This window comes from Panicum virgatum, chromosome 4K (assembly GCF_016808335.1).
Source record: "Panicum virgatum strain AP13 chromosome 4K, P.virgatum_v5, whole genome shotgun sequence".
Taxonomy (NCBI): Eukaryota; Viridiplantae; Streptophyta; class Magnoliopsida; order Poales; family Poaceae; genus Panicum; species Panicum virgatum.
The window spans coordinates 46087602-46102335 of NC_053139.1; the positions used below are offsets into that span (position 1 = coordinate 46087602).

The following is a 14734-nucleotide window of genomic DNA, read 5'->3' on the forward strand; positions in this document are numbered from 1 at the left end:
CAGTTAGGACGAAAATGACAGTATTACGTGACTGACCCTAACCAGTTAGGACGAGAATGGCAGTACTACGTGACTGACCCTAATCAGTATAGCATGTCACTATTAGTATATAGTTAAAACCCATTATACAAAAGTATATGGTCATGGAGTAGAACCCTTAAAAATCCAGAGCACCCTAACTCGTTGGGCCGAGTGTGACGGTATGACGTGACTGACCCTAACCAGTTAGGATGAAAATGCCAGTATTACGTGACTGACCCTAATCAGTATAGTAGGTCATCCTTAATATATAGTAAAAACTCATTATACAAAAGTATATAGTCATGGAGTCGAACCTAAAAAAATTCCAGAACACCCTAACTCGTGAAAGGAGAGAGGGAGACGAAAAGGCCAGATGAGATGAGAGGGGAAACGAAAAGACCAGATGAGGGAGAGGAAAAAGAAGGCACAGATTTCAAAAATCCACCGCCGTCCCTGTCTGTGGTTTGGAGAGTTTGATATTTGTGGACCCCACATATTTTCAATTTCTAATATCCCAAAAATCTGGGCTGTAAAAAATGAACTAATGACACACATAACGGGCCACGCCGGTAGCAACAAACTAGGCCAAAAAAATAAACCACATGCGAACTGGGCCAGACAAAAACGGAACAGTGGGAAAGGGAAGGAGAACGCGCTCTCGCGCCGGATGCCGGCCCGCGCCTGTGGGGTCGCAGCGGCTGTCGGATCGTTTGTTGGAAGGAGAAGTAGCGAGCGATGGCCAGAATGGAATCCGCGAGTTGAGATGCTGTTGCTCGACCATTGCGAGCTGCGAGTATTTCATAGTAGTATTTCCGTAGGGCGTAGCGCAAGTACGTATTGTGAGGCCAGTATTAGTGGGAGTTTTATAGAGAGTTTTACGACATTAAATATTATTAATTTTGCTGACGTGGTAAGGAAAGAAATGATGAAATTTTATAAAATGTGAGGAGAGTTTTATCACTATAAAACTCATCTGGCATAGTTATCTAGTTTCTAGTCTAAATATAAGTGTCCATAAAACTCTCAGCGAAGCTCACCTAACGCAGGAAACCACCCCACTCCAAACAGAAAACGTCCTGCTACCGTGCTACGACGACCGGCGACCTCACCGCCGCCACCACCCAAAAGCACACGAGCCCGCCCGTGCCGCGCGCCGATCTGTTCGTCTCGTCCCAGGCTGCAACCGCTAGCGCGCTCGCACACGGACGAAACGGCAGCGCAGACGCCACGCCACGCCACGCGGCCCTCCCGTCCGGCACCGCCCCGCCGTGCCGCGGCCCACGCCTCCGCGTTAACACTCGCCGCGCCATGTGATTCCCCTGACACCGCGAGCTGCCACCCGCCGGCCTCCTTCACTTCACTCCCCCAATCCCCCCCCCCCACCCACTCCACCACTCTCTTCTCCCCTCGTCCCCACCTAAAACCTCACGCACCCCACCCCGCGCCGCCGCCGGGTGCCGCGATGACCGCTGCTCCTCTCGACCTCGGGGGTGGGCGGGGCCTCCGGCTGCTGCCTCCTCTCCTCCTCCTCCCGCTCCTCCTCCTCGCCGCGCTCGCGCCCCCGGCGGCGTCGCAGCTGCCGGCCACCCCGCGGCTGCAGGCGGCGTACGCGGCGCTGCAGTCGTGGAAGCGCACGGCCATCTTCTCCGACCCCTTCAACTTCACCGCCAACTGGGTGGGCCCCAACGTCTGCGCCTACAACGGCGTCTTCTGCGCGCCGCACCCGGCCGGCGGCGGGCTCGCCGTCGCCGGCATCGACCTCAACCACGCCGACATCGCGGGCTACCTCCCCGACGACCTCCCCCGGGGCCTCCCCGACCTCGCGCTGCTCCACCTCAACTCCAACCGCTTCTGCGGCGTCCTCCCGGACGCCTTCCTCCACCTCCGCCTCCTCCACGAGCTCGACCTCAGCAACAACCGCTTCGTCGGGCCCTTCCCGCGGGTGCTCCTCGCCCTGCCGGCGCTCAGGTACCTCGACCTCCGCTTCAACGACTTCGAGGGCCCCATCCCGCCGGCGCTCTTCGACCGCCCGCTCGACGCCATCATCCTCAACAACAACCGCCTCACGCGCCCCATCCCGCCCAACCTCGGCAACTCGCCGGCCTCCGTCGTCGTGCTCGCGCACAACAGGCTCGGCGGATGCATCCCGCCGTCCATCGGGAGGATGGCCGCCACGCTCAACGAGATCGTGCTCATCGACGATGAGCTCTCCGGCTGCATCCCGCCGCAGGTGGGGATGCTCAGCCAGCTCACCGTCTTCGACGTCAGCGGCAACCACCTCCAGGGCCAGCTCCCGGGGACCGTCTCCGGGATGTCGGCCGTCCAGCAGCTCAACGTCGCGGGCAACCTCCTCAGGGGGCCCGTCCCGGCGGCCGTCTGCGGCCTGCAGAGGACCCTCAGGAACTTCACCTACGAGGACAACTTCTTCAGCTCGCGCCCCGCCTGCGCCGCCGCCACGGCCGACGGGAGGTGGAACTGCATCCCCGGCGCCCCCGCGCAGCGCCCGCCGGCGCAGTGCGCCGCCGCGGGCGTCCCGTTCGACTGCAGCACGGCGCAATGCCAGGCACCACCGCCGGCGTCCGGCCCCCCTGCTGGCGGCGCGCAACAAGGAGGTGGCAGCGGGCCGCCTTCTCCGCCTGGGTCGGGCTCTGGCAGTCAGCCATTGCCGCCGCCAGGCTCCAACACGCCGGCATATCCGTCGCCGCCAGGGAGCTCCACGACGCCGCCAGGTAGGTCCACGTCCCCGCCTGGGGGCTCCACCACGCCGTCATATCCATCGCCGCCAGGGAGCTCCACCACGACCCCGCCGGGGGGCTCCACGACGCCGGCGTACCCATCTCCACCAGGAGGCTCTTCGACCACGCCGCCCAACGGCGGCGGCGGCGGCCCCAACCCGTCAATGCCGCCTTCATCTGGGCCATCCCATGGTGGTGGCTCGCCTCCGTCCTCCGGCTACCAGCCGCCGTCGTCCGCGTGGTCGCCGTCCGGTCAACCCGCGGGAGCACCTCCCACTGAGCACCCCGGTGGCGTCTGGCCGCCGCATTCGCCGTCGGTTCCAGGCACGCCAGGGTCGACCCCCGGCGCACCAGGATCGCCATCCACGCCGACAACTCCCGGCGCACCAGGATCAACACACCCGCCGGCAACTCCAGGCACACCAGGATCGCCGCCGTCCACCCCGACGACTCCCGGATCACCAGGATCAACATTTCCACCGACGACCCCCGGCGCACCAGGATCGCCGTCCACCCCAACGACTCCCGGCACGCCAGGATCGACGTTCCCGCCGACGACCCCCAGCGCACCGGGGTCGCCGTCGGCACCAGGCTACCACCCTCCGTCCCCAGGAACACCGTCTTCTCCAGGATTGCGGTCGCCGCCACCCCAGGGCGGCGGAGGCGACCACGGGAACCAGCACTCCCCTCCATCCACGCCTGGCGGCGGCGGAGGCCTCCCATTCCCGCCTGTCCACGGCGTAGCATACTCCTCGCCGCCGCCGCCGCCATCCGACCCCGGGAAGCTGCCGTTCCCGCCCGTCCACGGCGTGGCCTACACCTCGCCGCCGCCGCCTCTCCCGCCGCTCAACGTCCATGGCGTGTCCTACGCGTCCCCGCCGCCGCCAACGACGCCGTACAAGAACAGCAACTAGCTGTAGCAGCCGAGCCGAGCCGAGCCGACCGGCCGGTCGCCTCCTCCGCGCCCGGGCGTTGGGCGCATCCGCCAGGGAGGGGAACAACAGAGCGTCGTCATCAGCACATCTTGCACTGTAGCTGATCCTCTTCCCCCATTTCTTCCTTCTTCCTCCTGCTCCTCTTTTTCACTGTAGCTTTAAGTTTCTCTCCTTTGAGGTTTGTTCGATCAGATTGGATTCAGAGGCTCTGCGGATTCTTTGTTCTTTCTCTACTAGTTCTTTACTACTACAGTAGCTTCCTCACTCCATGATCGTCATGCTTCTTCCTTGTGCATTTGTGCTCTGCCTGTCCACTGCAAACGTCGTTGGTTGCTCTTGGGTTTGTGAGGGCGAGGCAACTCAGAGCAGAGATGAGCAGATTAGTTGGTGGCCATTTGATTGATTTTGAGACGCGGCAAACAGCCTGCTCCGATCAATTGGAAACATGTGAATGAAAAGCGAAGCGAAAAAGCTCCGAGCGTCCATGGGCCACGCGTGGTGCCGGGACGAAGAGGAGGAAGTACGGTGGACTCCACACCAGTCACCAGTGGCTACAGACCAGCAGAGTCCAGTGGCGCCCCTTGCCCACCGCCCCCCGACAAGGTCACATGCGAGGCCGGCCGGCGAGCTCCAGGCGTGGCAACGGGGTGGGAGGGCGACGATGGCCCTCCCCATGGACGGTTCAGGACGCTTCTTCCTTCTCGACCATTTACTGCATCGATGCCGATGGGGGAAGGGAGGGCGACGATGGCTGGCGCTGGCGCCATGGGAAGCCGTAAACTACTCTACTCGTACTCCACCACCAGCAGTTGCAGCCGCTGGAACAGGAACAGTTGGGTTGGGCAAGTGCAGCGCATCGATCGAATTAACTAGCGCAAGTGGCACTGTCTTGGGAGCTAGAGCCCCCCTCTCCGATTTTACCCTTCGGTGTCCGTGCGCGTTTCACGTGACCCTGTTCCTCGCCTCGCCGGCTCCATCTCCGTCTCTCTAGCTCTCAGGCTCGGAGGAGCAGCCCAGCTGTAGCCTGGAGGTGGTGGTGCTCTTCCGCTTGGGCTTGCCGCGGCGGCAACGGCAACGGCAAGCAAGCAGCTGGCGGGCGTATGGGTTGGTCTGCTTCGTTGCCGGTGCAGGGCGACTCGAGATCCGATCGACCAGTGCCTGCTGTTACTGTGCTGCTGCTGCGGCTGACACATCCATATGCGATCGATCGATCGATCTGCCGTCGGGGCCTGCGCCCGCGCTGGATCGCTCGGCCACCGTTTCCTCTTGCGGCAATCGAGGGCGATGCCGATGAGCCAGCCCCTCGGAGCTGATGATGGGGGTCATGCGAGACGCCATGAATGTGCGCTCGTTCTTTGTTCAGGCAATGTAATCAACCAGATGGGGAACAGTGCTCATCTGTGCCTGATCCACACACACCATTTCAAAACGGAAAACAAGCACCATTTAGCCCAATGGAGTATTGCGCAGATGCTCAGTTCTGTTGTTCTGTTATTCTGTATTAGTACCAAAATGCAACTCTGATTTTTTTTAAAAGAAAAAAGAGAGGGAGGAACTTGACAGTGTTTGCACGACTATTTCTGACACAAATCATTCACGCGTGTACACTACTTGTTCGAGGCCTCAGGTAATCCAAGTTCAAAACATCCTCAGCACGATATTTGCAAGTTCGACTAATACTAGCAACCAATTGGAGGGGTACAGGATGGTCGCGTGACGCTCCGCGGCCTTTCTCCAGGGTTGACCTACTTGGATCCCATGCCGCACAGGACGCCCGCGGCCTGACGGGCGAAGTAGGTCAGGATGACGTCAGCGCCGGCGCGCCGCAGGCACATGAGCGACTCCATCATCACCTTCTGCTCGTCGATCATGCCCAGCGCCCCGCCGGCTTTGATCATCGAGTACTCGCCCGAAACCTGAACACAAGGGCCAGGGGATTAGTAGGCTCAAACATACGTTGGTGCCAGCAAAACATTTCAGATGGGTTGTTCTAAAAAAAAACATTTCAGATGGGTTAAATATACGCTCTATTGATGCCGAAGAATGTATTTTTCATGTAGGACATAGATATGCAAGCGCAGAACTGAACAAATCCATGGGAGATGAAACAACATAAGGATCAGGCATAGGCAGGGGCGCAACATAGCAAGCCGCAATGATCATATGTGGCCATGCTCAAAATAAAACTGACTGTGCTTAAAGTATTTTTTAAGCTACTGATGGTGCTAAAAATAAGCATTGAATAATTTATGAACAATGTGATCTGGACAAGAAAGAAAGCTTCTTCGCAAATGAAGATAGGATTAACCGGTAAGAGTTTTTTTTTATAAAAAAAAGGTTACCACTAAGGTGTCCAGCAAATGGAAACACTGCATTCTTATATGTAGTAGAGCGCCGATGCAACAGGCAATTGAATAAACCAATGGCATTGGCACCGCACGTCGACACCAAACATGGAACGTGAACTTTTTGTTGAAATACAAGGGAAAATTGCACAGTAGACTTGGTTACACAATGAACTAACCTGGTAAGCAGCAATCGGCAGTGCTGAATTATCCCGAAGAAGTCGGATGATATCCAAGTATGGTAATCCTGGTTTCACCTGTCAAATGAGGACCATGGTTTTACACCAAAACATAAACATTCCATCTTCATAACAAGCCACTGTTCTTATATAGAGCAGGATCATTACTAGAAGAATGTCAGCTCCTTCCGCCTCATCTGCTGCAGTTTCTATTAGGGCTTCTCTGTAGTTGGCTGGGTTCATCTGATAACTTCAGGATGAAGAGAAAGCAGGCATTTAGATATCAAGCCAATAGATTGTTAGTTAGATGGAAATAGCATCTTTGGTGTCAATTTCATACGTTTTCTTATCTCCAAATCTTGGATTTGAATCTAAAGCTTCTCTGAATGGGCCATAAAATGAACTGGCATACCTGCAAAAACAGACATTACAGATGTAGCAGGATGGCAATATGGGGGGCACAGAATTGATATGGCGATATGAACAGCATAGATACATACTTCGCCGTGTAGGACATAATGGAGACATCATGGAAACCCTCAGCATCAAGAGCAGCACGAAGTGCTCCAACACGGCCATCCATCATGTCACTAGGGCTGACAACATCAGCACCAGCACGAGCCTATTTATATAGGGAAGCAATATTTGAGAAAAAAAATAATGCAGTTATGACATTATCAGAATATCAAGAGAGAGTTTGACCTGTGAAACAGCTTGCTTGCACAACTGATAAACTGTTTCATCATTCATAATTACTCCTGATGCAAGACAGAAACAAGCGAATGATTCATCATTCATAATTACTCCAGATAAAAAAAACAGATTACTTATTAAAAGTGCTTAATTAAAAATAAAAACTCAAGCATCATTGTCCAACATAATGTAAAAGCCAAATCGACATCTCGACTAATGTGTTTCTTAGACGTTACTCCATGAAAGGGAAACATTGAAGTCACTGATTGAATAATAAGAGCAGTGGTGAGCAGTTTAGCTAGGCAAACAAAAAGCATAAAACATGGTTCAAACCAATGTTCTTATGGCGTCGCCTAGGCGACAAGGCGCTCCCCTATTTTGGCCCGCCTAGGCGTCGCCTTAGCCCGCCTAGGCGGCTAGGCGGTGGTGACTCGCCACAACTCGCCTTAACGCCGTAAGAACATTGGTTCAAACTAACTTCTAGTCAACCAACATTACAAACACTGTATTGTTTAGGCCTCCCAGAAAGAAACTCTGACATAATGCTTACTGTGGACAATTTATGAAGAAATGGTAATTATTTGTTTACATCATCTTTAGGAAAAGGTGAACAGTTGTAATCATCTGAGTTTTCAGTCCAAATCTGTGAAACTACTTTGGCCTACAGTTTTTTTTTTTGAATAGCAAGATCGATATGCAGCGAATGGATGAAAATGGTCACATATCATATATCGCTTTTCATTCTCTGATGTGTGCATGACAAAAAAAGGATGACCATCTTTCATACCATCTTCCCTCACAATACCATCATGGCCATCAGACGAATAAGGATCCAATGCAACATCAGTGTAGATAACCTAAATCAGTCAAATTATTTAGAGGAAGGATACTAAGAACAATGATGCAAACTTTGGACATTGAATGAGGGGCACAAAACTTACAATATCAGGGAATTTGTCTTTAAGCAAGCGGATTGTACGTGGAACAAGTCCATTATCATTGTATGCTTCATCTCCTGTTGGAGTCTAGAAGAAAAGAAGAGTGTGAGCCACACAAAGACAAAACAAAAAAAAAGATTTGTTATATTTGTTAACAGACCTTCAATGCATCAGGAACTTTTGGAAATAGCACGAAACTGTTAACACCAACATCACGTGCCTTGTAAACCTGCATATAACATCAGTTTGAACAGTTAATACTAAGGATCAAAGAAAATATATTTCTCTGTCTCCAATCTAAAATAACACCACAATATACACTCATGATCTGAAATAAACACTAAGACTCCCAATACCTCATCAAGAAGCCCATGTCTCCACCCAAGCCTATAGCATCCTGGCATAGCTCCTATAGGAGCATCATCTTCTCCTGCAGATCATCACCGAGCAAACTACATATATCAAAATATCTCATGCCCAACACTCATGTCAGTGCATTCCACCACCAACCTTCATGGATAAACAATGGGAGCACAAAATTGGCAGGTGAGATGCTCGTCTCCTGGAATGCAGCCCTAAGAGCAGGAGATTTCCGGTTGCGACGTGGGCGCTTTGTCATGTCCTGAGAAATTCGTGGGAAAGGAATTCTACAATTCAGAATTTTGCAATTACACTAAAGAGCATATAAATGCATAATTGACACCGGTATCCAGTGAGTGCATACAAGGGGCCTGATCTCCGGTGTTCCTTCAGGAGCCTTTGGTCTAACCAAGGGCGGGGGAGCAGGGAATTTCCCAGCGACAGCGTCGGCCTCGCACTCCTCGATGGTCCTCCCTGACGGCGCCCTGACGGCCGCCGCCGCCTCCTGCTCGCTGCTGACCCTGACGGCCGTGGAACGCAGCCTTGGCCCGGCTCTTGGAACAGCGAAGCAGCTCCCGAAAGCTGAGTGACCGCGGCCGCTCCTACCCTGGAGCATCTGCACGTTGGTAGGGGAGAAGGAGACGGTGGACGCCATGGCCTAACTGCAACGTCAACGCCAATAAGATGGATTCCGGACATGGTCAGCAATTGGGAACTATCTTATCTTCAAATGCTGCATAATTCGACTAAAATTTGGGATCTTGATGAGAACAGTAGGTGGAGCAGTTGGATTGAACTGAGAGGTTGGGATTGGAAGTGGTAATTCTCAGAGGAAACCGAATCAGGGGATTGATGCTGTGCAGTCAAGACTTCCAAATCTTGGAGAAGAAGAAGATGCGGAGGAAGAGATGGCAGCAGGCTTACCTGGACGCTGGAGAAGAAGATGAGGGGGAGGAGACGCAGCAGCACGAGAGGGATTTCGGAGAAGGCTGCTGATCCTGTGGCCTCGGTTTGCCGATGGCGATGCCCGCCTTAGACCGTCCACAGCGATATGAGGAAATGGAGGAGTAAATCTACTATTTGACACTGTAGATGCACTGTTTGGCACTGTAGACAGAGAAGGCGTGGGAAACGAGGCAAGAGCAAATTTGCTCATGCTCTTGCCATTGTGGACAGCCTAGAGGCTTGCGTTTCTTTGTCGCCATCCTCTCCCTGTTTGTCTGTCACCTACTCCCCGTTCAGGTTCGAGTTCAGACCACTGTCAACAAACTCGCCAAAAAATGGAAACCCTTTTCTTAAGAAAAATCCTACTTTGCAAAATTGCTCCAATTATGTTGTCTCGAAATTTAAATAAACTCATTTCAAAATAAAGTTGCTCCAATTATGTTGTCTCGAAATTTAAATAAACTCATTTCAAAATAAAGTAACGTTTAGGGTAGGCTTACTTGATTACTCAATGGTAACATTGTTTGTAGACTATATTTATAGGAGATGAGGCCAGCTCAAGCGTGTGCCAAAAACAAATCGTTGGCAGTTCCAGTTAAACCGTCACCACTATGGCATGCGAACCATAGTTGTGAAAGTAAAAATCAACCTGTGCAGACGAGTCGACTCGTGGAGCTGGTGACTTGAATTAAATATTTCCGTCCGTTCGCGGGAGAGGGAGGCCGCCTGGTGATTTTGCGATTTTTTCCGTAGATGGTCTCACATGAACGACGCGAACATAGCAGACACATGAATGATGCGAACATAGCAGGCGCCGAACGCTGGTTTTGCTCGACTTGTGCTGTCAGAACCATTCGAATCAGCGCTGGAGCTGGCCTGATACGAAAGCGGAGTAAACACAGTTTAACTCCAGCCCTATCTACCGTGACAGAACCAACAAATCACCTACTCATGACAAATTTGCTGGAAGAGACTAACCAAGCAAAAACTTTTTTTTTCCTTTTGTGAGGGCATCGGTTGTAGAGTTATGACATGGTGAATGTATCAAGACATTGCAATCTACACTTAGAAGTGGGCCAGGTTTGCATTCAGAACTTGTGGCTACAAGTTTATGACTTTAAAGATAAGTATACATATATAAATAACTTTGTAAAGAAATCATATCATCATTTTATACGGGGCATTGCTTCCGTGTTCCAAAAGTTGTTCTCTTCTATTTTCTTTTCTGCTGTCAAAATGCGTATGGTTACGTTTTTAAAAGAAGAGTAGGGAAGGAGAACTTATATAATTGCAACAAATCATAGTATTGGTTTCCTGAAGTCAATCTGTGCGACGATCTTTACAAAAAGTGCCGAAACGGCCTACCTTGTGAATTCCACACGGCTTGTATACAAAAGTAAAACGTATGGCTTTACAAGAGGAGAAAATATACACATTACATGACCCATATATCACACATATCTGAGTCTCGAGGCACATCAATCAGGTGTTCTTCTCTAGAACAGATAATGCAGGTGTAAGATAGTTGTTAGCCTTGTCTGGCAGATGAGCCACCTGAAAAACATTCACAGTGCATTACAAAACATGAAAACGAACAAGAAGCACCAATTTATGGCCTTCACTGGAATAGGAAGATCCATCAATTTTGGATTTCAGTTACAAACTTACAAGTTCATATAGCTCGTTCCCTTGGTCAGCAACGTACTCGTAACATACCTAAATGAGTGCATAGCAATAAGTTAGTCATGCATAACTACTTATTTTTGTCAGTTTGGAGATCAACGCCATACATGAAAGAGAGAAGAAGATGAAATCTTACATCAAAACTTTTGTTTCTTGCAGTGGAATCATGCAATGCTTTGACACAAATATCTGCTACATCAGCACAGCTAATACCCTACATATGGAAGTTAAAAGATATACTGTTCAAATTAGCATATGATCCTTATAATATGGCATCACACAAGCAACTAACAGTTCATGGTATATCACCTGAGAGATTCTGTTCCCTTGATCAAAGATCAGGGCACGCTGACCACCAGGTTCTTCCTGAAACAATATAAAAAGGATCGTCATGGTCATCATGCAACCAGGTCAAATGAAACACAGGTAACAAAATGAAATTAACAGCCATATTGGCTCATAAGAAAGAAATAGATTGCTTCTGGGTTAACCGGTTAACCATATGTCTATTTCTGCACACTGCTAATATCAAGAGCCAAAATTGAATTGCTAGAAACTTCACTTCACAAATATCAGTAAGTTTTTTAGTAGATACCTGCAGCGGGCCCGGGCGCACAATTGTATATCCAAGGCCTGACCTCCTCAGTGCATCTTCTCCAGCCTATAAGAGTATCAAAATCCTTAAATATTTGAATTAGATAGACATACAGGTGTCTAAGTGGTTATGCAAAGTAGAACCTTCTTGGCTTTCAGAACTTGTTCTCTTCTGTTAGGTTCAATTCCTGAACCTGCACATGACACCAATATGAAGTCTGTTTCTTGTCCGGTCTGCACAAAAACAAGGAGACTATGCTTATAAGTTCATGAGACAGAGGAGTAACATTTCCTGGTAAATGATCAGATGGAAATGTTGAAGAAATTTCAACAGAAGAATACTTGTGTTTCAAGTTTTCAAAGTAACTAGGGGAGGGGAAAGGAAAAAAGTAGATCAGTGTAGGGGCAACTTACAGGTAAAGCTTTGATGTATTCCAATTTTAGCTCAAAGTTTCGGGGGTCACTAGCATTTTGAGATCCATCACCAGGTCTCTGCAGAAAGCATTAGTTGCTAAGCCACCCTTTTGATGTCATAGCCAAAGCTGCATTTACTGTCTTATGGTGACAACGGAAGTTAATACAACATATCACTAACCTGCCTTTTTGGCTCAAACCTAATGGTCAGTGTATGCACAAGAAAAGGGTCCAGGGGAGGATCTTGTGGGTTTACTGGCCGAAAAGATGAAAATGGCACTCTTACCTGCAGCAAACAAACACAAAAAGATCAAATTCTGCATGTTTTAATTGCCTAGCATTCATCTTTCTCGTATAGATAAGATATCGAGCACTACCTAGTACTTACCCTGCAAAAGCCTATTTTTGTAGTCATCCGAGCAAAATACTTCTTGCTCTGGGACGTATCTGCCAGAGGACCAGTCTCAAGAATAACAACATATGATCTTCCATTTCCTCCCACTGAAAAAAGCAAGCCATCGTACCTATGCATAGAGCGACAGAAGTGAAATGTCGTACTCACATAATACATTTTGATGCATATTTTCACGCATAAAGTTTTGCAACATCAGAGAATAAGCAAAACATAATAGCTCCTATTACCTGTCTAGGGTGGAACCTAGAGGAAGAGAGAGCCTTTTTGATATCTCAACGTATCCACCTCTTGTGAAAACAAATCCTGAAATAAAGAAGTTCCATAAGAAACCTAAGACATGCATAATAAACCAGAACAACCTGGCAAATCAGAGTAATTTTTTTCCACTGAAAATCATATCCTGAAACTTACAAAAAAAGAATATGCTACCTGAGAAAACGACCTTCCTGTCTTCTGAAAATTCAAATGCTGCATCGATACCTTCATCAAATCTAGAAGCAAAGGTATTAGGGAAGTAAGATCCCTGGCGCACCTCCCAACCATTCAAGGACTTTGCTGACTTGAATTTTGCTATCCGTAGTTTGCTCTTGCTGCTTTTACCAGCCCTGAGCTGGGCCAATTCGTTGTAGTAGTCCTGCAGTACAAAGCTGAGCTCCATGACATGCTTCATTTAGGAGTGGTGGTTCACAGTAACATTAATACAAATAGATGTTGACATGAGAAAAATTAAGTTAGAGGGAATACCTGGAAAGCCTTGCTGGCATTCCTTACTCCTTGGTTATCAACTCTATTGAGGTCTCCTGTAATAGTTGAGCGCGCAGTTGCACAATATATTATCTTGCTGCAGCCTGATACAGCTGCTTTCACAGTTGCAGGATCACCAACATCACCAACAACAATGTCCACGGACCTTGGGAGCATATCTATCACTTCGGGATCGTTTCTTCTTACTAAAGCCTGTCATGGTAGGAGAAACTTAGGTTCAATTTTTCCTTATTTATTGAAAACAACACAGATAAGAAGTCTTTAAATAAAGTAAAACACTACAACAGCACCAGTTGCACGAGAAACAGATGTTGGAGGAGAGAAAATCCATCATTTTTAAAATTTTCAGATTCTTTTCAAAAAGAAATTAAGGGAGGTGGTTGGTTTCTGTAATATTTGGTTGTTCCCCACGAGCCAACTAGCAATATAAATCATCTTGGCATTTCATAAAAAAAAATGTGCATCGTTCATTTTGTACTGTAGATCGTTTCAAGGGTGTTCATGTTCATACTGCTCCAATGTTGTGAGATCTAACAGAAGAATCGAAAGCCGTTGCATTTCAGCCAAATCACCGAACACCATTTCAGGAGCAGATATCATCAAGAAGCAGAGTGGCGGGCGTATGCTGACCTTGACATTGTAGCCTCGGAGCATGAGTTTGCGCACGACGATGCGTCCGATGCGGCTGGTGGCGCCGACGACGAGGACGGTGGTGTCCTGCGCCCCCGGCACGGTGAACTCGCACATGGGCCCGCCGCGGATGAGCACGGCCTGCTCCTCCTCCGCCAGCGCCGTGGACGAGGCGCTGGAAATCTGCCCGAGTCGCGAGAATTTGCGCCACACCTCGTCGAACACCTGCCGCGACCGCCGGCCCAGCCCCACGGGGTTGACGATCACGTCGTCGAGGCCAGCCACCAGCGCCCGGGCGTTCTCCTCGGCGCCGCCCTCCTTCTTCCTCTTCTTCGCCTCGTCTTCTGCCGGCACCGCAGCAGGCTTGTCCGTCCCCTCGTCCTTCTCTTCGAGCTTGGCGGTGGCAGACTTCTTAGCCTTCCGGGACCGGCGTTTCTTGCGCGGCTTCGCGGCCTCCTGCGTGGAGGCGGCGCTGGCCGTCGCTGGCTCGGACCAGTCCTCGTCCACGAGCTCCGCCGCCACGGGCGTGGTGGGCTTGGCGGCGAAGCAGCACGCGGAGCCGTGGTGGGACCGCCTGGTGGCACCGATGGAGGCGGCGGCGGCGGCCACGGCGCGCGGGAGCGCCCGGGAAGGGGACGCGTGGCTGTGGAACGCCGCGATGGTGCTCACGGCGGCCGCGCCGGGCGCGGACGCCCGCGCCGCCACAATGGCCGCCATGCCCGTGCCGCTGCTGGTGACGGACGGACGGCTAATCCTCTGGCGGGATCCCGGCGTGGTCGCCGCAAATATTCCGGGTGAATCTCGCTGCCGGCGCTGATAAATCCGGACGCCGGGGGGCGCGGCCTGAGTGGCTGCCGTGCGGGGGCTCCAGTTGTGGCTGCGGTTGCTGCGCGGGCTGGGGGCACACTTGGCGCACAGGCCAGCTCGCCGGCGGGGCCCCCGGCGCAGGGAGACGAGGTGAGCGGGCACGACACGCAGGGGTGGCCGGGGTGTCGCCGTCAGGAACTCGCTGCTTGCCATTTCTGAAACGGATGAAGGGAGGGCGTGGGGTAGGGGAGGAAGGGAGCAGAGGCCGGAGGCGT

At 51.1% G+C, this 14734-nt stretch overlaps 3 protein-coding genes across 4 annotated transcripts; 1 reads left to right on the forward strand and 2 right to left on the reverse strand.

The window, feature by feature from the left end:
* The first annotated feature begins 1388 nt into the window (after nucleotides 1-1388).
* Nucleotides 1389-3960, forward strand: LOC120704414 (leucine-rich repeat extensin-like protein 7). Its single transcript, XM_039988788.1, has one exon. The coding sequence runs from the start codon at nucleotides 1484-1486 to the stop codon at nucleotides 3668-3670; it is 2187 nt and encodes a 728-aa protein (XP_039844722.1). The 5' UTR covers nucleotides 1389-1483; the 3' UTR covers nucleotides 3671-3960.
* Nucleotides 3961-5151: 1191 nt separating this feature from the next.
* LOC120704415 (delta-aminolevulinic acid dehydratase, chloroplastic-like) lies at nucleotides 5152-9245 on the reverse strand. Of its 2 annotated transcripts, none has more exons than XM_039988789.1 (13): nucleotides 9131-9245; nucleotides 8571-8868; nucleotides 8357-8468; nucleotides 8203-8276; nucleotides 8007-8075; nucleotides 7850-7933; nucleotides 7696-7765; nucleotides 6918-6973; nucleotides 6716-6837; nucleotides 6556-6627; nucleotides 6384-6465; nucleotides 6216-6293; nucleotides 5152-5607 (listed from the first exon to the last, which is right to left on the reverse strand). In XM_039988789.1, the coding sequence occupies exons 2-13, from the start codon at nucleotides 8859-8861 to the stop codon at nucleotides 5437-5439; spliced, it is 1281 nt and encodes a 426-aa protein (XP_039844723.1). In that variant the 5' UTR covers nucleotides 8862-8868; nucleotides 9131-9245; the 3' UTR covers nucleotides 5152-5436. The 2 variants fall into 2 exon arrangements, with proteins under 2 accessions (XP_039844723.1, XP_039844724.1); XM_039988790.1 differs by having other exon boundaries at nucleotides 8571-8864; nucleotides 9131-9238.
* A 1172-nt stretch (nucleotides 9246-10417) lies between these two features.
* Nucleotides 10418-14528, reverse strand: LOC120704417 (protein HIGH CHLOROPHYLL FLUORESCENCE PHENOTYPE 173, chloroplastic-like). Its single transcript, XM_039988794.1, has 13 exons — nucleotides 13653-14528; nucleotides 13002-13214; nucleotides 12687-12891; nucleotides 12485-12560; nucleotides 12231-12366; nucleotides 12024-12128; nucleotides 11843-11920; nucleotides 11573-11662; nucleotides 11430-11495; nucleotides 11144-11200; nucleotides 10971-11048; nucleotides 10820-10867; nucleotides 10418-10705 (listed from the first exon to the last, which is right to left on the reverse strand). The coding sequence occupies exons 1-13, from the start codon at nucleotides 14367-14369 to the stop codon at nucleotides 10634-10636; spliced, it is 1941 nt and encodes a 646-aa protein (XP_039844728.1). The 5' UTR covers nucleotides 14370-14528; the 3' UTR covers nucleotides 10418-10633.
* Nucleotides 14529-14734: the final 206 nt, after the last annotated feature.